Raw genomic sequence first — 26,769 nt, 5'->3', positions numbered from 1 at the left:
GTGGAATTTATGATTTAACATAGGGAATATTGTGGAAAGGAGAATTTTTAAAAATGAAAATTCCCAAAACAAACAAACAAACAAAAAACATAAAAACACACAGCTACACACTATATGTCAGAGACCAGACAGAACGAGGACCACACAAGCGACACGTTTTAACAGTTTATTGAATGTTAGGTGGAAAAGGGTGAGGGTCCAGAGGACTGAGCGGTGTAGCTGAGGAAGCCGAGTTGTACAGGGGTTCCCTGGTCCAGGATCCAACGACAGTAGGACTGGAACGGAGAAGTACAGAGCAGCAGTAACAGGCAAGGGCAAGGCAGTAGACAGTGTAGTACAACAGAAGGTGGGTCAGGATTACTGGGGCAGAAGATCAGAACAGGTCCGGGTTCACAGGCAGGAGTCAGAGGCATCAGTAACCGGGCAGGATACTGGTGCTGGTTTGCAGACGATGTGACAAAGTGTGGTCTAAAAGGCAGGGCATAAATACAGAGGCAGGTAATCATGAAAGGCTGTGCAGCTGGCAGGTGACGAGACACAGGTGGGGCTAATCAGAGAGCAGGGACGGGAGGGGCAAAGAGAAGAGCTCATGATAATATGGCACCATCTGTCCCCAACTGGACTCACAGCAGTCCGACTAGCACCTATAAGGTCCTTTAGTGTTTGATTTTGTGCTTGTGTTTTTCTTACTCTCATCTGTATGCTGCTTTTAATTGAAGTGTCTGCTAAAGGATTGTAGAATAGAATAGAATAGAAAACATTTGTGCCGATGCCCTTTCCAGAATGTGACTTTGTGTTTGACTTTTGTTTTGTTTGTTTACAGAACTCCTGTCAAGGTTCTGTAACTTCGGGGGGGGAGTGTTACAGCTGCCTGTTTCTTGCTCTTCAGCCTACCAATACTGAACCTTCAGCTGGGATTCCTGCTCAAACACAGCTCTGATTGCTGTCTCCTGGCTGGGATTGGTCCTTCCTGTCACCTGCTCATCTCCACCCTGCTCACTGGATAATTGGAGCTCTGAGCTTAGCTGATTCCACTAATCGCCAGGACTTAAAAGACACCAGGAGTCCTTCATTCAACGGCAACCACTGGCTCAGTAGTGGTCTGCCCTCAGCTTGTGTTGTGACTCTGAACTTTTGTATTTCAGGAGGACTTTGACAGAGGTGCATTGTTTTCTCTTGTGTTGTTCATTTTCGTGGTTCTTAAATTTTTTTTGTGGCTGTAAAATCCAGTTGCGTTACATCTGTTAGTTTTTTGTTTGAATAGTTAAACCAGTGCTGCTTTTGTTTGGAGAACTGCTTTATGGTTTGGCTATTTTGAGGCTGTTTCTGGCCTGTTCTTGCCTCATCTTCCCCCATTGGACAATAAATCTGCATTGCTCCATATGTACACCTTGCCACGGGTCTTTTTTTTTGTGCAGCTCAGTTGCCCTAGCAGAGTCTGGGTTGTAACAGTGAAGTACAAGGTTTGGTGGCTCAGGTGGCAGTGCTGCTTATCTTGTGATGAGACGGTCAGTGGTTCAAGCCCTGCTCCTCTATACTGCTGCAGCCCTGAGGGGGATTGTTTCCCTGAGGCCCAGATAAATGCAGAGGTTTGTGTCAAGAAAAAGAAAATTGCCAATTCACCTGAGTGGTAATGTGCTGTGGGACAAGCTGAAAGGAAAACGATCTACTACTTTATGTTTTGAATTAAAAACAAGATGGCTGCCTTATTTCAAGGTACTCCACATGATTGTTGGCTTTGTTTTAATTTAGGATTTGGCAGGTGGTTTTCTGTTTCCTTACAGGAGCAGCTTGATGTCTTTTTTTTTTTTGATTGAATAGCCTTTGCTGTTGCTTCCGGTCACATCCAATGGGCATGGTTGGATGTCAAATGAGCATGGGATTAAGGTTATAGTTAGGGTTAATCCAATCAAAACGTTGATTGCCCCGCCTCATTCTCCATGCTGCAGCCAAGATCTTCTCACCTGTTCACCACCACCTGTTCATTTCTCACCTGCTCAGCTTTACACCTATTCACTTCCTCACCTCCTCCCCTTTACACTCGCTCACCTGTTTGCCTCTGCGTATGCTCACCTGTTCACCCCCTCACCCGTTCACCTGCCCAGCTATTACCTTCCTCACTTCTACACCTCTTCACCTGCTCAGCTTTACAACTGTTCTCCTCCTCACCTCTAGACTCCCTCTGCTGCTCCACTATACACTGTTCACTAAACAAAGAAAACATCAAACAGAAAGAGCTCCTTTATTGTTAAACCACATAAGGATGATTACAGCAATTCACCATGGACACGTCCTGTCCTCAGACAAAATGTCTTCATAGGAAGATCAGTGGATTAATTACCAGATAAAACTGGGCTAAACATGATTCAACCAGATCAAACTAAATCAAACTGGACTAAATTGAATAAAAGTAGAATTAACTGGATAAACCTGGATTAAACTGGATGAAAGTGGAATAAACTAGAATGAACTGGATTAACTTGACTAAACTAAATCACACTAGATCAAAAAGTATTCAGTTCGTTGTTACCATAGTAACAGCTTGCAGTCTGAACTTGATGTCACTTGGAGAACTTGGATAAATGACAGAAGCAGCAGCAGAAGATGCAACAGGTTCAGTTGTCGTCAACCTCAACCTTCAGAACCAGCTGGTAGCTGTCAGACATGGTGGCCCTGATGGTCACATGGTCTCTTTTGTAGACCAGACCAGGCCCACTGGCTTTGCCCCGGACAAAAGTCGTCTCCTGCCCCCCATACATGAGGTTGAACAGGTTTTCATCACATGGGATGTCCTTGCTGAACACCCCCACCCCATACCAGTTGGAATAAAAGTTGAAGTCATATGGAACGGAGAACATCATCGCGATGCGACCCATAAACTCACTTCTAGACATCTCCATGAGGTCATAGGTGAGGACAGCCACAGAGCCACAGGCCGTGAAGGCAGTCTTGATGAATTGGGCATTGCCGGGCTCAGAGGGGCCCAGAGCCGGAGGTAGGGGATCTGAGGTTGTCCCACTGATGAGATGCACTCTGGTTGGGTGAAACAGGATAGGAAGTTAACATCCAAATACAGATTTCATCTGATAGAAACACCTAAAATAATTAAAAATCCAGCAATAATCTGCTTCATGTTTTTCCGATTTCATGTTTATTGCTCTGGAAATTTCAAACTGCTGCATCTGTTTCTAGTTGAGTGTGACAGTGTGTGGGGGGTGTCTCAGGAAACTAGACCAGCATGCATGTCAGGACTCACAGTGGATCGCACATGGTGTAACTGCTGGTCTTATTATGGAGTTTGATGGTGCACTGGTGATGAGTGGACATGCTGGACCTGAATAGAAGCAGAAGGAAGTCCTTCAGTTCTGAAACTGACCCAGTCTAAGAAAGATCAACATTTCATTTCCACCCTCCAGACTTGGACCAAGTGGACAAAGCAAGGTTATGCAATATCCAGTCCTGGACACAGAAACCAGTTTTCCTACATTTGAACTGAAGTTCAGCAACACTGAAAAGGAAACTGAAGGCAGACATGCTTCTCAGCAATAAACATAAATGTTTCACGTAATTTTACAAAACTTTTAGTCATAGTATCTCACAGGTCTCATGTGACCCTGATGCATGTGTAATACGTACAAGGTGTGGTCACACTTTGGTTTCATTTTAATTTGTTTAAAATGTATTTGATAAGCAAGTTATAGGATGAAAGGTTCGGTAGAGTCAAGCTATTAGTTCCTGTCACCAGTAGAAGGCAGTGTGGCGCTTTGCTTCTCATGTGTTGCTTCTAGCGTAACCGTCTAGTGTTGCGCCGTTTCCTCATTCTGCTGAATGAAGCTGCACTAAAAGGAAGTACAGCCACCTGTCTGATCTTTTCTCCTGTTTTATACAGGCTAGTATCCTCTGATAACACAGAAAACTGTGCAGATGTGTAAGTTAAGATGTTCATTAGAACTCCAAATTGTTAATAATTGTATTTTGTTTACATAGTTTGTTAAACGTGAAATGAACGTTCTCACGTGTGAATGCATTTAAGTTGGCGGCATCTGTTGTGAATGTTTACACTACGAAATCTGATACTGGCTCCCCAGACTTTATTTTGTGTGCTATGTTGCAATGTTGTTAAAGTATAAGAGCAAGAGTTAAGAAATCAAAATGAAACCAAGTGTGACCACACCTTGTATGCGTCACACACGTCTGACATGGAAAAACTGATATATATTACTTTTTAAAAAAATCACCTAATGAGAGTGTAAAAACTTTTTAGTGATATCTGAGACTTTTCCATTGCCTCTCCAGCCTGCATTGGGATCCACATTTCCGTAAAACACAACAGCAAATCCTCCACAGCAAGTGGGAAAAACATTGACACAATGCTGTCATCTGGCAAAAGCCACAATTTTACAAGAACAGCTTTCCACTTCCCGTTTTCCAGTTTTACAAAAGCAGACAAACGACCACCAGACGGGGGAGGTACTACAGGAGACTTAAGCACATTCACATCAGCCTTTTTGATTAAAATCTGAGTCCGTTTACTCGGAAAGTTTGCTTCGTCTCTGGAAGAACACAGCCATGATGAACTACATCACCAAAATGTCAATGTTCAAAAAGATCATGAATTTATCTTGGATTACAAAAAAACAGACAGTTACATGATGAAAACAAAGAGAACAGTATAGAAATCTTTTCTCACAGAATCATTAAGCATCACATAAACACATCAAGAAGATGATATTCTGTTCTAATGTGAAATTAAAGCTAAGAGTAAACACCAACTAGTGATTACATAACAGCAGGCATGAATGTGATAATGTGTAATTAATGTGTAATTACTGCAGCATAATGCAAAAATGCTGAAGATGTCAGTGAAGTGAGTGAAAAACTTGTTCATTTTTAAGTGGTGTAAACTAGGATGAATTAATTCGTTGATTAGTGAGAAGCAGGACATTGTGATATTTTAGGGTGTTATGGTGGCGATTTAAGGGAGCACTTTTAATTTTATGTACTGCTCGTTGAGCATTGGTGCAGCTTACTGAAATGTTGGTGTGGAAGTGTAATTTCACTATGATATGACTGTTTTGGAGTGTAAAATTTTAGTGGCCTTACCAGTTTCCAAATTTGCTTTTTGCTTAGCAATCTTTGCCATCAGTGGCCTCCCCAAATGTGCAGCACCAATTTCCACTTTCTAACAAGGTTCTTCATATGCAAGACTAATGGACACCCCAAGAATCCAAACTGCTTACATCTGCGGTGACTGCAAGGATTCAAGTGATGCCCAGATCCCGTCCAGCTCTGCAGATCCCTGTCTCTGAGTGGGCTCCAGGAACCGGATGCTCCTCTTTTGACCCTTGTTTCCGAGGGGGTCTTGGAAACAGACGCTCCTCTTCTGACCCCTGTGCCTGAAGAGGAGGTCGCTCCTTCTCCACCAGCCCCTGTGTCCGAGGAGGTCGCTCCTCCTCCTACGTTCCCGGCTGCTCCTGTGTCCGAAGAGGTCGCTCTTCCTTCTCCGTTCCCAGCTGCTCCGTCCAGGCCTTCCGCCAAAGGAGGAGCCAAACCTGTCCCCTTTTTCCTGGCCTCCCAGCCGTCCTCCTGAGCCAGGCCTGCCCCCGTCTCCACCTCCTGACCATTCTTCCGGAACTATGTCTCCTGCCGCCTTAGCCTCCTGGAGTCATTTTTTTCGCCCTGGGCTTATGGCAGCCCAAGACTTCTGCACTGTATTTTAAATGGCTTTTCTGTTGTAACAGGTTCCTTAATTTAAATCTCATACAATACTTTTTGATCTGTTTATACAGATAAATAAATACAAGTTCGACAATATTCATTGTCCACATGTCCATCCTCATAGTATGCACAAATGAGGCCCAGAGCTGTCGGTGAACCTGTTGTGTTGATGCATAGCAGTAGCTGAACTGAAAGCAAAGGTTTCTGCAACCATCTGACAGCATTGCTTTACTAGACAGGACATTAAGCGCACCTTGACCTTCACAAACAGTTCCACCCTCTCTGGCCTGCACATATCAGACACAGACATGGTATCGACCTTGAACCCAGGTTTGTTCGCCATACCCGTTGCGTCCTCTGTTTAAATAATGACAGTTTTACCCTGTAATACGTGACCAAAATGGTTATTTTGTAAAAACTTATATCAATTTGTTGGTCTTAGGGTTTCCATCCTAAGCCTGTGTCCAAACTTGTAGTTATAAAGCCCAAGTCAGTAGGGAAGACAGGAGTCAAATCGACCTGTACAGAGCATATGTTGGTTAGCATAATTTCATGATACTGGACAGAGCATGTTCTCATAGTTTCAGGGTGAAAGAATTTTTTTTGTGTGTGTGTCTTATTCTCATTTCTCCTCTATTCTGATTGTAGGACCTCTGCCAGAGCCACATCTTACATCAGGAGCAAAGTTGAGCTAGATCCACCCTCGCCCTTTGCTGTCCAACATTCTGGAAGGGATCTCAAAGCTGGAATTGGTAACTTCTCAATTTGGACCTGTGCCTTATGGTAGCCCCCTCTCCATCAGCGATCAACCCCAAACAACTTTATCATGGACTTTGCTGGTACCCCTTCCTGGATTTTCTTTCAATTCTAATTTAGCCTTTATCACCAAATTTAATAAAAGTTTGCACTCATTTGGCCTGGTGAAAGTAACTCCTCTCCAGAGAATGTTACAGACGTGACATATATGAAATTAAGAAATGCTAAGGTCAAACGTAAAGAAAGTCACAAGTATTGGCAAGTTCAGGGCCAGGTTGCATTGACTGATTTTCACTGGTGCGGCTTTGTGACCAATACTATACAGAGAATTTGGCACGATGAAAAATTTATGGCACATATGCAAGACAGATTAGATCTGTATTATTACAATGTGTACATGGATGTCTACTTCTCAATGACATTTCATTTGACAATCACCTTCAATTAATTTATTTTCCTTCAGTTTAGGTATTTTTGTTAATCTTAACAAATGTATAAAAAGTGTGTTTTTTATGGTTCATCTTAAAAAATCTATACAAAACTCTCACTGATGTTATCTACTTTATTAAATTTAAAAAAGCACATGAATGTGATTCTGTTTATCATAACCAGTCAACCAGAATGTGAATAAGTGATGTCTGCTCTATATGTAAACTGCTATGCACAGTTCATTTCAACAAATATCTAAGAAACTTGCCTTTGAAATGTTTTCTATATCCAGGACTTTGAAATTGCAAGTACCCATTACTAATCGTAACATTCTCAAATTGCCTCCCATTTTAATCTGTCATTTAGGTTAGAACGAGCAGACCAAAACTGAATATTGTAACAATGTAAAGAAATATGGCTCACTTTATCATGTCATTGTTAAAAAAAAATGCAGTAGTCCGACTGCTGTACTTGCAGCAGCAGTTTGGACAATATGCGAAGCATTGTAGCCCTTGGCGGAGGTTTGCACTTTCCGAGTGCTTTTCTTGTTTAGTTATTCTTTCCACTGAAAGCATAATGGATTTCTATTGACAGTATTTGTACCTAAATAAATTATTTTAGATCTGGGAGTTTTAGCTAATTATAGACCAATATCCAATCTCCCCTGTCTAAATTTCTTGAGAAAACAGTTTCAATACAACTATGAGCACATCTGAGCAGAAACAATCTGTTTGAAGAGTTTCAGTCAGGATTTAGAGCTCATCACAGAGACAGCACTGGTGAAAGTCACAAATGATCTTCTCATGGCCTCAGATAAAGGACTTCGGTCTGTACTCATCCTTCTAGATCTCAGTGCAGCATTTGACACCATTGATCACATCTGCTACAGAGGCTGGAACATGTTATTGGGATTAAAGGGACCACATTAGACTGGTTTCAGTCATATTTATCTGATAGATTTCAATTTGTTAATGATTAGTCTTCCTCACAGACCAATGTAAGTTATGGAGTTCCTCAGGGTTTTGTACTTGGACAAATACTTTTCATTTTATACATGGTTCCCTTAGGTAATATAACCAGACAGCATGGTATAAAATTTCATTGCTATGCGGATGATACTCAGATTTACCTCTCCACAAAGCCAGATTACAAAAATGTCTTACCTGTCTTACCTTAAAAACCTGGATGACTGAATCTTCTCCTTCTAAATTCAGACAAGGCAGAGCTTGTTACCTTTGGGCCTGAAAAACTTAAAATTGTCTCTCTATGTAATTAATCTGGATGGCATTAATTTGACTACTGTGAGAAACCTTTGAGTTATTCTTCACCATGATTTTTCCTTTAGCTTGCATTTAAAACAGGTTTCTAGAACCACCTTCTTAAACCTGCCTAATATTGCAAAAATTAGTAACATCTTGTCTCAGAGTGATGCAGAAAACCCAGTCCATGTCTTTGTTACATGTTGTTGTTGTTACTTCAAGATTGCATTCCTGCAATTCCCTATTTATGGGCTGTCCCAAATATGCCCTGAAAAGTCTCCAGCTGATACAAATTGCTGTAGCAAGTGTTCTGATGATAACTAGTGGGAAAGATCATAATCCGCCAATTTTAGCCTCTCTACACTTGCTCCTTTTTAAATCCAGGATAGAGTCTAGAATTCTTCTCCCATATAAAGTTCTCCATGACCAAGCCCCCTTTTTATATCAAAGATCTCATTGGTCCATATATTGCTAGTAGAGCCCTTCACGCTACAGGTTTATTTGTGGTTCCCAGAGTCTCTCCGAGTATGATGGGAAAAGGAGCCACTGTGGGTTCAGGAGGCAGACTGCCTTTCTACCTTTAAAATCAAGCTGAAGACCTTTCTTTTTATAAAAAAAAATCCTATAGTTAGGACGAGCATATCCTGAGTTGGAATCCACATGTACAGGGCCCAACTGTCCAGGTTATGCTCTCATAGTTAGGGGTAGTCTAGCCATCGATTAGTTATACAGTCATAGGAACATCACCTGATTCACTGAGTAGTACCTTGGTCCTTTTTCTTCATGTATAAATATATGACAGTATTGCCATCATTAACATATTTCTCCTTTTTCTGCAGGGTCTTCCTGAATAAAAGCTGATGTACATGTTGATCTGTTTTTCCTGTCCTCTACACCCCAACCAGTCGAGGCAGATGGCTGCCCTCCCTGAGCCAGGTTCTGCTGTAGGTTTCGTCTTCATTTTAAAGGGAGCTTCCCTTCCCACTTTCACCTCATGCATGCTCAGGATGGTTAATTGGATCGAAGTCAAGATTTGATGCAATCAGTTGGTTTCTATTAGCTAGACCTCTTAGGAATTGGCTTGAATTAATGTGTCTGTCAAGTCCCCTGAGACAACATTGTCTGCGACAGCAAAGTGGCGTTATACAAGTAAAGCTAAATTGGATTAAATTTCATAGAACAAAGTAATATGAGCTTTAGTTTAATTCAATTCAATTCAATTCAATTCAACTTTATTTATATAGCGTCAAATCACGGCAATGCTACCTCAAGACGCTTTACAGACAGAGGGGAAAATATAATGAAGGCCAATTCTTAATAGCCTATATAAGGAAACCAACAGATTAAGTTGAGTCCAACTCAATCTCCCATCCTGTGCAAGCACACTGGCAACAGTGGGAAGGAAAAAACTCCCTTTTAGACCAACCACAATGATATGTAGGTGTGACCAAAGAGTCAAAAGTTAGTGGATTTTCAACTGTTTGAAGCAACAATTATAAATAAAACTAAAGCTGAAATACAAGATCCAGATGGTACTGTGGAAGAATATTCATTCTTCTCTATCAGAAGTGCATGAAGCAGGTGAAAGGTACAGAGCGACGTTTCAAAGCATACAGACCTGTATGTGGAAATCAAGCCGTGAAGACCAACACGTAGACTGAACGAGGAGTCCGATCAGATGGTTAAGAACCAGTGGTTGATGTTGTGGAATTTATCTGATGAAAAATAAATCTAGAGCTCAACCATGCTCTGTCCAGTTTTAGACAAAGCACAGTTGTTGCGAGCGAGATGTCTTGAGAGCTCTGCCCCACTCAGGGTGTTACAGCGATCTTTAGGCATTCACAATTAACCTCTGTCTGGCAGCACAACTCAAAACAACTAACAATAACAGCAGTCAAAGCTGAAACATGCCTTGAACAGAACATTCAGTTTTATTCATGAACCTACCAAAGCAAGCTTTCTGAACTACTCTAAGCTATGCAGAATATACACATCGTCAAGGTGTAGTGGCATCTCATTTCTTCGGGGAACATTTTCGCCCATAACACTTACCCCTCCATTTGAAGGGCCAAGGGTTAGGAGAAGGGTTAGGGGAAGGGGTATAAGTTCACCTGGACTCGATTAACCTTTTCACAACACCTGTGTCTTTCTCTGTTTCTGTCTGTATTTATAGCATTTGGTTTCAGTTCTGGCTGCTGGTTCACTGTTCGTTTGTCTTCTGATCTGAGTTTAGTTAAGTGTTAAAATATATTTCAGCATTCCCTGAGTTGCCTGCCTCTCCTCTGCATTTGGGTCCACACCTCCACCAATCTGTGATGCCATCATATAGACCCTTGGCCTTTTCTGTCATTCATCATGTATGAGGCCAGATCAGTCTCAATACTTGGAAATGCACCCAATCTATTTCACAAATGCACACACTCTGGTTCACAAATATAATTTAGTGGTACACTTGCATGCATGCATTCGTAATGGGGCAGAAAGTTGGCCCTGAACAAACCAATTAATAGCATTTCCGAGGAGCACTGCCAGTCAACACAGAGTTCTGTAAAAATATACACAGTTTTTTTAAAAAATAAATAAATAAAAAAGGAGAGTCCGTTCCAGCCACGGCCGGCACGGGAAAGTGTGCTCCTCTGTTGAGTGATGGCCTTGGACAGCCTCTAGGACAGCCTCAGTCACTGCTTCCACTGCCAAGTATTGAATCCACTGCAAACCCCATAAAAGAAAGGTGAATACAGGGCGTTCACAACAGTGGTCATCTGTCCTCCCAGTGGGTCGAGTAAGAGAGAGAGTACTTAGTTCAATGGAGGGGTGAAGCGTACTTTGCGGAGGCGTCCTCTTTTGTCCGTTAAACTTTCCCCTGCGGTCTGCGGCGTCCTCGGTACCTCTGGGCACCGCATTCCGCTAGAGCCTCCGCTCGGGATCGCCCTCTGTTGTGTTGTGTGCCCAGGACATACAACTGTCCCTGTCCTAGGATGTTACGCGCAAGGCTTTCTGCTTTGTCGTTTCAGTGTTGTATTCTCCGTCATATGGCTCCTGTTCACCGTTGCTTCTGCAATGCCTCGCCATCACGTACGCTGTCTCCCGTTCTTCATTTTTCTTCTCCTGTCGGACCATCCATCCCTGCTGTCGGCCTTGGCCTCAATCTCTCAGCCTCTGCTCTCAGCCTCTCTCTGTCCACCTAGCCAACGAGAGACAAAGGCTCCACCAGCCAATCCCCGCGCAGCTGGTCCAGAATCCAGGTGGCAGCAATCAGGCGCTGAGTAGGCTGCATGCCTGCTTGGAAGGAGCCAAAACGCATACACACCTGTGACACATTTACAACCTGCTTCTCATTTGTGAACATCTCTGCATTTGTGAGAGAAATTTGTGGGGTGAATTTTGAGACTCCCCTAAGGTATCTGTGAAAATATCTTACAAGTGTCCCTCAAAATTATGTTTGTGAACAAGAGTGTGCGCACTTGTAAAACGAATTGTGTGCATTTCCAAATTTTAACTTCAAACTTATATTTGTGAAACAGACCATGTGCATTTGTGAAACAGAAAGTGTGCATTTTCGAGTATTGAGACGGATCTGGCCTCATAATCATGTCTCATTCTGCCTTGATGCAGCATTGGATTTTAACTGGCAAACAACGTTATATGTACACAAAAGATTAGTCTTATTACATGAACACTAAACTGTTTTCTGATTATTGTACAGACATAATAAGGCCTAAACCTTTCATCTGATCGCTCCGTAGTGAGTTACTGAAATATAAACGGTTTAGAGCAAAATATTCATTCATTCATTCATTCATTTTCTAAACCGCTTAATCCAATTCAGGGTCGCGGGGAAGCTGGAGCCTATCCCAGCTGGCTTTGGGCGACAGGCAGGGTACACCCTGGACAGCTCGCCAGTCCATCACAGGGCCAAATAATAAGAGCAAAATAATTAGCAAAAAAAAGAAAGCTCATTTTTCTGTTTTTAAAGATTTATTTGTGTTTTATTTTACATTGTACATAATTGGAAGTTCTAAATAGCATCTTCCTGTCAGCTCTGGACTTTAACAATCAATAGTTTTTCTTTCTTTTTTTTTTCTTAATGTGGAAACAAACCTGCCTGAGCCATCTGTCACAATAGGTTTGGGTACGTAAAACCCAAACTAACGTTTTTTAGATTTCAATCATTTCATTGTTGTCACATTATTATTAACTTCCTCTTTTTTTACATCAAAACCATTCTGTTTATTCTCATCCAAAACAAACGGAAAAAAAACAGAGAAACATTTTTTCTCTGGCTTTTCTGTGACTGTGAAAGTTAAAGGGTTTATATGATTACACCTTCTTTGAAAATGACAACATTCTTATAATGAGTTTTCTGATTTCTGGTAATTTTAAGCCATATACAAGAGGATTCAAGATAGGAGGGATCACAACAAATTCGAATGAGAGAATGATGGCAAGAAATGGATTTATCTCCTCCAGGTCAATTCTGCTCAGTGCAACATCACAAAACACAGTGATGGAGTAATTAATAAAAGTGACAATGTGTGGCAAACAGCTTTGTATGACTTTTCTCTTAAACTCGGAGGAGTGTCTCCTGCAAACAAGGAAAATCCGTAAATATGTATACAGGACAAAAGCCAGTGGCAGAAAGACTGTAGTTGTGCTGACAAGCATGCCAACCAAGTTATTGAGCACAGTGGAGACACACGACAATTTCACAACAGGCCAGTTGGCACAGAAAACCTTCGGTATCTTATTGCCACACAGCAGGAGTATGGAGGAAAGATAAACACAGGCTGCAACAGTAAAAACTGGATAGATCCATGCTAAGGCGAGCAGTTTAGAGACCATGAAGGGCCTCATCTTGCTGCGGTAATGAAGAGGCTGACACACGGCGACATACCGATCATACGCCATTATGCTTAAAATGGTGAGTTCATACGAGGCGTAGGTGTAAATGACATAAATCTGAGTGAAACACCCCCACCGTGAGATCAAATGAGTGTCTGACAGCAGATCTCTGAGAAATCTAAGGAAGAATCCAGCAGAGCCATACAGAGAATTAAAAGAAAGACACATGATAAACACATACATGGGCTCATGTAGACTTTTCTCTCGTGATATTACGATGATGATGATCAGATTAGAGGAGACAATAAAAGCATAAACCAAGAAAAACAAGACAAAGGTTGGGTAACAGTAATTTCCTATGTTAAAGAACATGGTGAGGTTAAAATAAGGGGGGTTGGTGATGTTTTCCATTTACCCCATACAAAACAACCACTGTTTGATCCTGACAACAGTTCGGATGCAGCTGCAGGTGCTGGTTTCCTGATGGTCACAGGTTGGTTTTAAAGTCAACTGGCGATGTTACTAAGACAAGAGCACAGAAACATTTGCAAAGTGATGAATAACATGAAACACAAGAAACAAAGTAAAGTGTGTATGGTTGAGAGGTGTCACCATAAGCTCATGCCGTGTGAATTGTGACACGGCAGGCAGCCACTGAGGACAACGTGCCGTGCCACATGGTGTATTTAAATATTCATACAATATGACGTAACTGATACTAAAACTCCTTTGAGGATCAGAAACAGTGCATGTCATTCTGATTGCATTTCAGATATAATGTTGATATTATATAGTTATTGATTCAATTTCTTTCTTGCTATTGAAGTGATATCTGCATGATATCTGGAGGCAGGTTTGGGTACTGAAAGCTTTCTTTTTTTAGTTCAACTCATTCTTGATGGATCACAGAGAGCAAAATAAGCAAAACACATCTTTAAATTAGAAAAGCAATAGAGGAACGCAAATCATTTCCACTCACACTGATTTCCTGCTTATAGTTCTACATTTATTTTACATAGATACACAGATTCCTAGAATCCACATGTCTTGGCTATATTGTGGTCTTTGCTGTATGTTTCTATATTAATTTGTTGTCTTGAAGTGATGAAAATTCAAAACATTGTGTACCTTTTCCTATTCTGTCTTATAGTATCCAGAATTTTGGATCCAGATCTGTCTTTGTTAATTTCTAGAACCTGTTGGGAACTTCTCCTGTATCTTTTGGCCAAGCACTCAGATAATTTATTGTGTATTTTTTTGCATATTTACTGAAAATGACACAATCTTGCGATGATAAAGAATCCTTCAAAAAATCCTGGATCCAGATGGTGATCTGGATAACTCCCAAATTAAGTGGATTCTAAGTTAAACCAAGAGTCGTTCTTAGAAATAAAACCATAAAAATCTGTCCTACAGCTTACACATTAAGTTGGTAACAGAAAGACAGAAAGATGAACTCTGGCAAAACCACAACCTCCACATCCTCCTTTTGAAGATGTGATAAAATACTTTACCTGCAGCATCTAGGCTCTGACATCAGAATGCATATGTGGGCAAGTTTCCACCACTGATGTCCTCAGCTGATTCACCCCCCCCTTTTTTAGTTAGGCTGGGCCGATCAATCCAAATATCAATATCAACAATACCAAACATAGTATCAGAATAGTTTGATAGCACCGTGATAAAATAAATATTTTTCTTGTAAATGGTTTTGTGGGCAAAAAGGCCAAAGAATGTAATGAGAACCAACGGAGAGTAGGTTTTGCTTTAGTTTAGCTAACTTGCAATGATTTTATTTGACCGTTTTACATGTAAACGATGAGGTTGGGTGGCAGTGGGTCAGGTGGTCTTGTCTTTTGACCAGATGGTCAGCGGTTTGAGTCCTGCTCCCCTACACTGGTGCAACCCTGACGGGAATTGTTTTGAGGGCAGGTCCAATCCATCCATTTTCTGCCGCTTATCCGGGCTTGAGTCTGGGGGACAGCAGCTGGGAAAGCCCAGACTTCCCTCTTCCCAGCCACATTTCCCAGCTCCGTCTGTCCCAAGCCTGAATAAATGCAAAGGGTTGTGTCAGGAAGATCATCTGGTGTAAAACACACTAATTCACCTGAGCAATGATTTGCTGTGGGGACCTCTTCAGAGAGAAAAGCTGAAAGGAAAACAATCCTTAAATCCACAAACCCCATCTTGGCAAAGCAAATTTGTTCGGCACAACATGGCAGCCAGACCGTCATTCCGCTTGTTTTGTTCATACTGGTAAGGTAAAAGATAAAAGGAAAAGAAATAAGCAATAAACAGATGGATGGATGGATGGATGGATGGATGAATTGTTTTTGTCAATATGCCTTGTTATGACTTTTGTTGTAAACTGCTGCAGATTAACTCCTCTCCTGTCATCTTGCGATATTTTCCTGCTCAAACTCCCCCGTAACTGGAAGCATGTGCCTCTCACAGTATATGGCGTCAAATTATAGAACAATCTTCAGGAAGAACTCAAACAATGTCCAAGCATTATATACAGTTTAAAGAAAAAAGTCAGAGACGTTGTTTAGAAAGTATTAATTAAAAGAACGCATGTAACCATTAGGATAAAAAGGAATGTAAGTGTGTATATGTACGTTTGTATGAGTACGCACAACTGCAACCGTATATGCAGGCGCATGTCAAAGGTACATGCATGTGTGTATGTACATGTGATAAAAAAATATATGTGTATAGGAAGGTATGTAAGACAGCATAAATACATAGATAGGTGTATGATTACACTAAATATATAATTATAATATAAATATATACATATATATGTGTATATATATATATATATATATATATATATATATATATATATATATATATATATATATATATATATATATGTTTATATATAGTGTGTGTGTGTGTGCAGGAATATGTTTGTGTACACATCCATATTCATGAATTATTTTTTGCATTTAGTTATTTTTGTCTATTTTTGTCTAGTTTTGTCGAAAACTGACAATTAAGGGATTAATTTAACAACTACAAGGAAGAAAAGAACATGATTGTAAAGGGGGGCAGGAATAAATAAGCCCTGCTTTATCCTGCTTCTTTTCAGACTATAAAAACTTTTGTTTAACCTGTTGATCAAATTGTGTTCTTTTTTTGTCCAAAATAAAGATATATCAAGCAATCAAAAATCCTTTTATTTTGTTTCCTCCTTGCTGTGGTTTTATCTCAGGACCAGATGAAGGATTTGTAAACCAGTGCACCAGCTAACTATCACACTGTTCGGGAGTATTTGATTAACTCCAGAGCTGTCTTTATAGGAGCTCTGATAATTTGCTATGATAACTGAAGAAATCAGTACTTTTAAGCTGAACTGATGAATATTCATCTAAGTGCAGTGCTCTGGTGTGGAATCTATATTCTAAAAATGCAAACAGAGTGGATTATATGAGGTATTTAATTAAAGGTAAAACTTTTATTGAATTTCAAACAACAGTACTGTTGGACAGATCTTACTTCTAAAGGTCACACACACTAGTAGGTCATGAATGATGTAAGGTTATTGCTTTGACTTCCATGAGTCCCTTGGCTTTCAATGTCCACGACTAGCCAAACTCTGTGATGTACACGCTTCAGCACGGAGCTTTGGGACTCTGTGTTTCTGTGTACCAACCTAAGTTTGTCTAAATTAACTCCTCTGATGCAATGCTTAATGTTTTTAAATCTAATGAGAACCCATGGGATGGCATGTTGGAAATGCTTCCCATGCAAGTGGTCAACAGGTCATTATCATTATCCCTTAAGAGCAATTAAACACACTCCTCTCCCAGTGGAGGCCCATCCCGTGTAGCCAAATATCTTTCCTTTAAACTAATGATTAAGAAACAAGAAACTTTAAAACACATAGAATGGTAGTCTAAAACATTTCCTATTATTTTACTGCAACAACATTCAGCCACAAGCCACTTTATTGGGCGCACCTGTTTAACTGCTTGTTAACACAAATAATCAGCCAGTAACATCAGAACACTTTAGTGCATTAAGTCATGTATTCAAGATGACTTGCTGAGGTTCAAACTGGGCCTCAGAATGAGGAAGAAAGATTCAGCTGACTGAACAGGACATGGTTGCTGGTCTGAGTATTCAAGAAACTGCTGATCTTCTGGGTTTTTCTCACACAACCATGTCTAGGGTTTACATAGAATATCCACTGAGCAGCAATATCTTCTAAATATCAAAGGTCAAAGGAGAATGGGAAGATTGGTCAGAGATGAATAAAAGACAACAGTAACCCAAATAACCAGTTCAGCTGCAACGTTTAGACAGTATGGTCAGAATTAGGAGGAAACAACATTAAAGCATTGATCTATTCTGCCCTGTATGAACAGATCAAGCTGCTGGTTGTGTTCAGATCTGGAGCAGGGTTGGGCAGCTCCGGTCTGGGGGCCGCAGACCTGCAAGAGTTGGGAGTTTCCCTGCTGCAACACACCTGACTTAAATCAATGTGTAATTAGCAGACATGCGCAGTTTGTCAAGCTCTTCACATGTCTGCTGATTAAGTCTGATGTGTGTCAGGTGTCTTGCAACACAGGTTTGTTGGTCATGTTAAGATGGCACACATGAAATGACTGCAGCACTCAAGGACTGGAGCTGCCCACTCCTGATCTGCAGGATATTTTCTTGGCACAATTTGAGCCCCTAAATACCAGTCAGGTAAGGTTTGAATGGCACAGCACAGCACCTGAGTATATTTAGTGATCATGGCCATCCCTTTATAACCATAATATCATGTCTTATGATGGATACTTTCAGCAGGATAATGCACCATGTCACAAAACTTAAGTCATCTCAAACTGGATTCTTTTAAATGACAAGTTCACTTTACAGCAAATGAACTCCAGTAACCAGGTGCTTTATTGTCCATTTACTGATTCACTGTGATTTCTCTCAAAGATAACTTGATATTCTTAGATGAGTGACCTTAATTGATAGATGAGGGCTTGTGAAACGTGTCAGCACGTCACCCATACAGTATTAATACGAGATCAGTAATGTGTTGCTCAATGCTGACATCTGCTGGTTCTTAAACCTCATTACAGCTGACCTGGTTGCAAGACTCCACTGAAACACTTGGCAAGATAATTATGTTATTGTACATTGTAATAAATCTCCATCTAAGTTTGAATTAGCTGGTAAAATGGAAGTCGGATAATAAGTGTTTCATAGTGTGGAAATCAAATTGACAATTTTGTGAATGAGGCAGAGAAGGTTTTCTTTTCATCCATAAATTTTTATTCAAGAAGTTGTATGTTATGGTATGGTAATTTTGTTTTTACTTACACAAGATTTCCAATTTTGGAAAACACTCGCTCACATGGCACTGATGAGGCTGAACTGGAAGAGGTTTGGGTCGGTGTGCATCTGGTTTTGCCAATATTTTAAGGGATCCTGGAAGAAATATCAGTATATTTGCAAGCAAATAAACTGATAAAACCTGATAACATGCATAAAGTTGGGGCTGATACCTGTGCAGAAGGTCCAGGCTGTGGCTGTTTGTAGAAGGTGTTGCACTTTACACAACTGCGTGTTCTCATTAATAAAGAGATAAGAGGCAGGTAAGCCTCCATGTCCACAGATTTCTACATGTCAGCTGCCAGAGCCACTCAGTGCTGCAACTGATTCCATTTTGTCTTTTATACATTTTAAATTTGTGCCAACAGTGTAGTTTTATTACAGTAAAAATTAAACAAAGATGGAAAAAAAAAAATCAAATATTAAAAAGAATATGAACTGTTCTAGATATTTTCTATACAAACCTTCCTGGCTGGCCAAACATGATGGCTGAAGGGCATTTAGGCGGTTCTCTGAACTCCTCACTCCTAACATTACTGAGGCTGGCAGTCATTGATGCTCATACAACAGCCTGGTCCAACAACTGCTTTGTGAAAGCTTGGTGATCAAAAATGAAATATGCTTCATCATAAAGCAGCCATGAGGATGATGGTAAATGTCTGTAAACCTGCGGTTTTCATGCTTCACTCTGTAATGCCTTCCCACTGAGGATGTGCTTTTATTTGTATGTGATGGCTCCGTTGCACACATGTGACGTTTGACCTGCAGAAAAAAAACATTTCATGAGAATTTATCACTTTGACATGGATTTGAATTCTTATGGATTAAGCAGGAACTGAAAATAACAGAGTAAATAACAAATGCCGTCTTTGTCGATACAAGGTCAACGCGCTCCCACACCACGGACATTTCTTCTTTCTTGCTCCATGTCACGGTGGATCGAGCGACAGAACCGTACTTAAAAGGACCTGTGATTCTTTTTGGTACAGACTCATTGTTGACAAACATTCTTCCTTTAAACATCGTGCGTCGGTCACGTGACGTTTCCTTAAAGCGATAGGCTCACCGACTCTGTTTCATTTTGAGTGCCACACATTCGCAGTCGCGTCGTTGCTGTTGGACATATTGAGTAAATGGCTCCATTTAGTGATTAGTCAACTCAATAGACTTGGAAGTGATATCTAAAATTATTTTTCTGAACTTTACTGTCGTGATCCTACTGAGACTGACACTTAAGATTCAGTTTTACACTTACTTTTTTTTTTTTTTTTTTTTTTTTTTTTTTTTTTTTTTGTAAAAGTGAGTGAGACACACAATAACTAAGTGCTGCTTTTACTCATAAGTCAACTCTTAATGTCCTCAGGAGTCATTCTAAGAAGTTTGAAGACTGCACCAGATCTCAGTCCAACAGAACGTTGGGATGTGGTGCAACAGGATTGTCATCATGGATGTTTAGCCGACTTAAAATCTGCAGCAACTGTGTGAAGCTTCATGTCAACATGGAGCAAAATCTCTGAGGAATGTTTTAAAATCTTTTGTTTATCTCTATGCCACCAATAATAAAGACTGTTCTGAAGGTAAAACCGGGTCCAGTCCAGGACTGGTAAAATGTATCAGGAAAAACTTGAGTATTAACAGGGTGACATTTTTTTTTGTATTAAGCTTGCAAATACTTTCCATAAAGGAGTTAAGTAGAGGCTCCACCTCTCTTCCACTCTGTTGGCAACTTTGCAGCTCTGCTAGTTTAACTGGATACCTGACCATTGAGTAAGCTCTCAACCAGTAAGAAACATTAGATTTTATGTGCTTTTTCTCTCCAAATTGTAAATGTCCTTGCATATTTGCCACTTCACTTATTTATTTTTAGTTTACTAATGCTTTCCCTGCCTGCTGTGTACTTTTTCATAGGAAGTTTGAGAAGTTGCAGGCCTGCAAGAGGGCAGTGACAATGCTGATGTCCAAACAGAAAACGGCAGCAAGAAAAGAGCTGGATTAAAAATATGAATCATATGTAGAAGGCAATGAAATTTTAAAGAGGCGGAGGAACAAAGACAAACAGTGACTGAAAGACAAGGAAGGTGAACTTTGCTCTAGAGCGAAAGCTGGTATATAGGAGGTCAGAAGTCACATCTGGCTGCAGATCAAAGAAAACAGTTGAAGAAGAGAGAACTTCAATGGCATACAGGCTTTTTGAAGGGAAGGAACATGCCTCTGTCTACCAAAAGTATCGTTTTACACCTCCAACTAAGCTCAAGGATATCATCATTCAGTACTTAGACAAAAAGGTATGCCTTGCTTGCAAATGGTGCGAGTACATGTAAGTTTAATAAAACCCTTCTTATGGCGTTTGTATAACTCCTAACAGCACTGTACATGTACAGAAAGGTCAGCCACATGTGCTGGCAGTGGATCTGGGATGCGGAACTGGTCAGAACACCCGGCTGCTGGCGCCACATTTCAAACAGATAGTTGGGATTGACATCAGCGATTGTCAACTGGAGGAGGCCAGAGCTGTGCCCGGGCACACCAACATCACATACAGGTATGGCAGATGTCACTAATTTTGCACTGTACTTCATGTAAGATGCAAGTAAGCATGTATCTTATTCAAATTCATATCAAATGCTATTGATAATGCTCTTTGTACAAAACCTAGCACAAAGTGTTTTAACGATTGCAAGAAAATAAAAATCATTTAAAATTTTATTTAAGTAACTGGAACCATTCATAGGTTCCAAATATTCTGTGATCATTTTGCCCCCCCCCCCAATTTTGATAAGATTTCTGGGGAATATGAGCAATTTTAACCCAAATTTCTAGCTGGCTCTGAGGAAACTTTGAAACATTCACATTTTTCCATTATGGGGCCATGAAATGGGACATCTTTAACAGCAAGTTAACTCGGGTTAATGTAAAAGCTGGCTCGCACAAGAGCCTTTAAAACCTCTAACCACCACATATTTCCAGGAAATGGTTGTAAAGAAATTTTAGGCTTTTTTTTTTTTTTTTTTTGCACAAATAAAACAAGCAAAATACAATGATTGAACTATTTTATTGACCTAAGAGGTGTCTTTTTTTGCTTTGACTTTAATGACTCATAACTTTAGTTTTTGGCTCCACTTCAGCTGAGAGTTGAGGCTGGAAATATATTATGTATTACTGAAAACAATGCTGACATGTCGGAGTTTTGTCACTCATGGGAGTGAACAAAAAGTCTACAAAAATGATCTGAAAGTCCAGTACACCACTTACTACATAGATCAGACATCTCATTCAGTGACTGCATTGCTTTTTGTTCATGAAAAATAAAAACATGAGTATGCTGCAGATTAATTCAGTATACTATCCACTCATTTTTTGCATGAGAGCATTTGTTAAATCACCGATGTAGTGTGTGAAGCATTACTCTGCAGTGTGAAGGCTGTGCTAAGTTGAACTTTAATGGAAAAACGAATCTAAACTCGATGTAGTCCAGAATCTCATTTGACATTAGACTACATTTAACATATTGCACAAACTTATCAGATATAATAGTAATAATGATGATGATGATGATGATGATAAAAGAAAAGTAGTAGTCTTGTTAAAGTCTTTAAAACCACACAAAACCCTGGAAAATGTCAACTGGGACTTTTTTTTTTTTTTTTTTCCCCCTCATTTAATGAAATTTCAACATTTATACCATATCTTCAACTTAGCTGAGATTTTTTTTTTTTTTTTTTTTTTTTCGAATTTTTGAATCTACCCTTTACGTGAATGTTACAGATCAATTAGATCTTTCAGACATCTTTTCAACTGAGAAAAATCTTGATGGATCCCAAAACACCAATGGTAACTTATAACTTAATATCACCTGTAGAGCCAGTAGCTTTGCTTCGGTTTTTTGGGGGTTGCAGTGGTGATCGCCCTTGTCCAGGTAGCTAGGGGTCCTGCGCTGCAGCCCTACGGCTCTGGCAATTCACTCCGACCTACCCTGATCTGGGTGGTTGGGGCCTTTGTGGACATGGGTGTTCTGAAATATTAGATATGGTGTTCTTATACTAAGACACAGAAATTAGGGAGTTAATGGTATGACAAACTTATTTTGGTGTGTGAGGGTGTGTTTTTATTTAATATGTATACATTGTTTTATCATGTAAAGCACTTGTTGCCTGTGGCAGGATAAGCACTTTATTGATAAAGTTTGGTTTGATTGGCAGCAAGGGGACAGCAGAGGAGCTCCCATTTGAAGATGGCTCTGTAGACTTGCTGACAGCGTCTTCAGCTGCCCACTGGTTTGATCAGTCCAAGTTCTTGGCTGAAGCGGATCGGGTGTTGAAACCCAGAGGCTGCATAGCTCTGCTGGGCTTCACCGATACAAATATTAAATTCCACTACAAGGACTGCGGAGACAGACTCAACCCCATCTATGAAGAGGTAGGTGTAGATTTGAATGCATTGTTTTCTCAGTAGTCATGGTAAAACTTCAGTAAAGACATCTGTTGATGATCTAATGCAGCAGAATAGCTCATAACACTGAGCTAACATCAGCCTGGAAGTGAATGCAACAAGCGTAAAAATGACGAAAACTAACCTATCAACTGCCAGACTCAACACGCTGCCTTTTTTTTTTAACAGAGGATCAGTCCTGCATTGCTGTGGTGTTAAACAAAACGAGCTGCCATCATCCAGTCAACTTGGCAATAAACTGCCATAGTTAGCATTGCAAGTTCACCAATGTCTGCTACTTTAGGTGGGCTAGTTTTGCCTCTTATACTACATACCTTGCCAGCTCAGAGGTAAAATGGCAGATCAACTGCACCCCCACTCTCCATGCTGCCTTCGTCTTACACATGATGTAATGAAATGATGAAAGCTAATCGGTCTCATCTGGGGGGAAAAAGCATTGTGAAAAGGGCTTTCAATGGCTTCCTCTTTGGTTTAAGTAGCTATCGCTGTTTGACTTTACAATGGCTTTTGGCTGATGTGTACATGTACCTACATGTTTCGAGAACACTTCAGTTTCTACAAACTTGTATGCATGTCAAGAGTAGAGAAGAAAAAATGGCACAATAAGTGTCTGTCCAGTGTGCTGCTGTATTGACTTAATGCTCTGCGTGAGCCCTATGTAAAATCAATTGTTAATCAGGTTTCAATGCTAATGACTGATGCTGTTTCATACAACAGAATGTAGTTTTCTACTAATTTATCAGTAAAGCAAAAGGGCACCAAAAGCCATGTACGTTTTGCACAACGTCCTGTTTGTTTAATGCTCTATCTTGGAGCCACTCAGCCAGGACTGTTTAATGTTTTAGTAACTAAGTGGGTTTCTTTTGTTTTTAGACAATGCTCGTCTTCACACAAGCAAAGGGCAAAGTTCACACCAGATTATCTCGTCATTCTCTGGCATTGATGTGTGAAATGACTTTGGTAAACCACTGATCACGTTAAACAAGTCACAATGGATCGCAAATGGTAAACTAACTTTGCGTCAGAAGGCGGCAGCGTTGCAGGATCATGTTCATGTATGGCTTTTTCTGTGTTTGCTAGAACTTTAATGTGCATTTACGACTGAACGATGTTCACAAACGGAGATTTCTGGAAGTTTTTCAGAGCTCATGGAGTAAATTTAAGGGTTGATTCAAGCCTGTTTGTGTGACTGATTCCTTAGATTAAATGTAGTGTGTTTAGATGAAACGGCTGCGTTTCCATTAGTTTCTCAAAAAAACAGATTTTCTGAAATTTCAACAAACTACATTGCAGGTGTTTTCCATTGTCAGTGTTTAGCTATAAGGTACAGCTGTCATAAGATCTTATGCCATGCGGCATTGTTTCAGGGTTTTCCACTTGTGGTGGATTTACCACAGATTTTTGAAGCCCTTCTGCCTCTTTTCCCTTTTTTTCATTGCTTGTAAAACCCTGTATTTTTTGTTTGCTATCAACGATGGCAGTTACATTTTATTTTCAATTACTGGTAAAAAGATTTTGGCATCCTCCTCTGTCCATACATACCGCATCATCTTTACCTGAAATAAACTGGCCGTATGACCCACCCCCCACGTCACGACTTGGGACATGTAGATATGAAGCGTTCTTATTACACTTTTGTACTATATTCCATATCGACACACTTGGGGAAACCACCTTAAAGCTTAAAAGCATTTTAGTGGTATGAGGTTTTTCAAAATGTAGGTGTTTCCATCACTGGTGTGTTTTTAATTTTTTTAACTTTGTATATTCTCTCACTTTCAGGCCAAGCGGGTGGTGCAGCCGTACACAAGCAGCCCAGTTGCTCTGTCTGAGAATAAGCTGGAGGAGCTGTACAATGCCATCCCCTACCCAGACAAAGAGAGGTAATTGCATCCAAGTAATTTTGTTTAAAATTTTCATTAAAACTTATTTCTTGTTGGATCAATACTTCTTTTTATTCTATAAGTTGTGTATTTTTTTTTTTTCTCCCCTTTCCGATTTAAAAACTGATCCAATAGGATAGAGAATTTTCTGACAAAAACATTCATCACTGTGAGGGACACGGTTGGTTTCATTGCGAGTTGGTCAATGTTCCAGACGTATAAGATGAAAGAACCCCAGAAGGCTGAAGATCTGCTTGTCAACACCCAAAACAGGTCTTTTTCACTCAAACACAATCACATACAGGATTAGACTACATAAGTATAGAGGTTATTTTATCACATTCTCTCAGGTTTTGGAGGAAATTTATTTTTTTTTTTTTTGTAAAATAAATTGCCTTCTCTCAGGTTCTTGGATGTGATGGGCGTCACTTCCCCCGACACTGAACTGGAGCGGGAGTGGGCGTATTTCTGTGTGCTGGCATCGAAACCACAATAACTGACCCTGCACAGCTTGATATTTTCTCTGAATAAAGCAGCATTTTCCCTCAGTGTTTGATTTATTCTTAAATTTGCTGTACCTTTCCAGCAGCAAACCATTTTTCTTGTCCCAATAAACCTTTTGCAATATTTTCTTCATTATGAAGATTTTGAACAGTGTTGGGTGAATTTCTGGCCATTTTTCACACTGTCAAATGGGCATCAGTAAGCTTTATGTACAAAATCAAGACAGCAAAAACACACAAAACAAATGTATTTATATAGAATGTTATCAATATAAATGACAAATGTATGTAAAACTCATATATTGCAGAGGTTTTCTCATAATTATTTGCATTGGCATGCAGGTAATTGATTTACTCTGACAAAAACATTGATATTGTGACTTTAATATTCACTTCAATTTGTGTCATTCCATTTTCCCCATGACTATATACGTGCACATTGGTCAGGTGAAGCAATATGTGCTCATTACAGCTGTTTTTAACCCTCATGAGGCTACTTTTAGTATAATGTAACAGTTCTGTTAAGTCTTTCACAAGGTGTTTTAGTACCACATGTGGTTGATGTGGTTACTATAAAGCCAGTTTGAACATACAAGTTTGTTGTGCTAGTTGGAAGCAGATATTTAAACCTCTACATCTGAGCAAATTGACATTTTTACTACAACTGGCATACAATCAAAGTCGTCTTTTGAAATAAATTGTCAATGGAACACATAAGGATTGAAAGTCGAGGCTGGTCGGGGCATTGATCAGTATTTCACTTGAGTGCTGTTGTGCATCTGTGGGGAGGAATCGCAAATAAAAGATTTTTGGAAGTTTACCGTCAATCCCCAAATCTAAACGATGAGATAAATGCACCTGCTTCTTTGAGTCGGTGCTTGATCAAGCAAAAGGCAACACACAGGGTTTGACTACCCTCTCTAATCTGCTTTGGAAACACACAGACTGACTGACCTTCTCTTTATTCCACAAGCTCCTATTGATCCTGACAGCAGCACATACCAACAGATGACCCATGACCTCACCGTACCGCTCGCAGATCCTCTGTTTGACTTGTTTTTATTCATGTTAACATGTCCCCCCCCCCCCCCCCCCCATTTATAACATGAAGAAATTACTGTGATCACAATACGCACAAAAAATGCAAATTAAGTCATCTGAAAGATTTTTTGTTCCTTTAATGGCCCCTCATTACAAAACATGCCACGTATTTGTGGTAGAATTGAGTCCTCCCAGTCCTCAAGCGCCCCACTGTTTGCTTCTTTTGTGCGTGTGAATGTGTGTTATTTGCCAGCAGACAAGAATTTTCTGTCTAGACGGAGTAACTCTGAAGGAAAAAGATTACTTGCTTTACCACCTTTTCTTAAAGCAGCCATGACTCACCGTCTGTTTGAAGGCAAAGAGCACGCTGCTTCCTACTGGAAGTACAGGATCGCGCCATCGGATCATCTAATACAACAAGTGCTGAACTTCCAGGAAAAGCATGTGAGTGTGAGAGGGAAGGCGGGCGGCCTGTTTCTAATGCAGGTTGCAGAATACAACTGTTGGGTTACTCAGGTGTCATGTCGAAGGCTTTTACAGCAGCTTGTTTGC

The 26,769-nt window shown here is 40.2% G+C and overlaps 2 protein-coding genes across 2 annotated transcripts in view; one reads left to right on the top strand and one right to left on the bottom strand.

The window, feature by feature from the left end:
• Nucleotides 1-12,482: 12,482 nt before the first annotated feature.
• On the bottom strand, nucleotides 12,483-13,415 carry LOC306766900 (olfactory receptor 6N1-like; the record flags this gene model as incomplete). Its single annotated transcript, XM_079254758.1, has 1 exon — nucleotides 12,483-13,415. The coding sequence occupies one exon, from the start codon at nucleotides 13,413-13,415 to the stop codon at nucleotides 12,483-12,485; it is 933 nt and encodes a 310-aa protein (XP_079110884.1).
• A 7,100-nt stretch (nucleotides 13,416-20,515) lies between these two features.
• Nucleotides 20,516-26,769, top strand: part of LOC306766899 (uncharacterized protein) — a gene marked incomplete at its 5' end in the record, with an annotated part of 11,297 nt that continues 5,043 nt past the window's right edge. Inside the window, 7 exons of the mRNA XM_079254757.1 lie at nucleotides 20,516-20,626; nucleotides 20,723-20,883; nucleotides 22,541-22,757; nucleotides 24,573-24,673; nucleotides 24,809-24,946; nucleotides 25,079-25,161; nucleotides 26,546-26,661. Coding sequence (XP_079110883.1) covers nucleotides 20,516-20,626; nucleotides 20,723-20,883; nucleotides 22,541-22,757; nucleotides 24,573-24,673; nucleotides 24,809-24,946; nucleotides 25,079-25,161; nucleotides 26,546-26,661 — 927 coding nt within the window. The remainder of the gene's footprint in view (nucleotides 20,627-20,722; nucleotides 20,884-22,540; nucleotides 22,758-24,572; nucleotides 24,674-24,808; nucleotides 24,947-25,078; nucleotides 25,162-26,545; nucleotides 26,662-26,769) is intronic.

The sequence above is a fragment of the Telmatherina bonti genome, assembly GCF_933228915.1.
Source record: "Telmatherina bonti genome assembly, chromosome: 15".
NCBI classification, from domain to species: domain Eukaryota; kingdom Metazoa; phylum Chordata; class Actinopteri; order Atheriniformes; family Telmatherinidae; genus Telmatherina; species Telmatherina bonti.
Note: the sequence above shows the minus strand (reverse complement) of the source record. Positions and strands in the feature narration are given on the sequence as shown.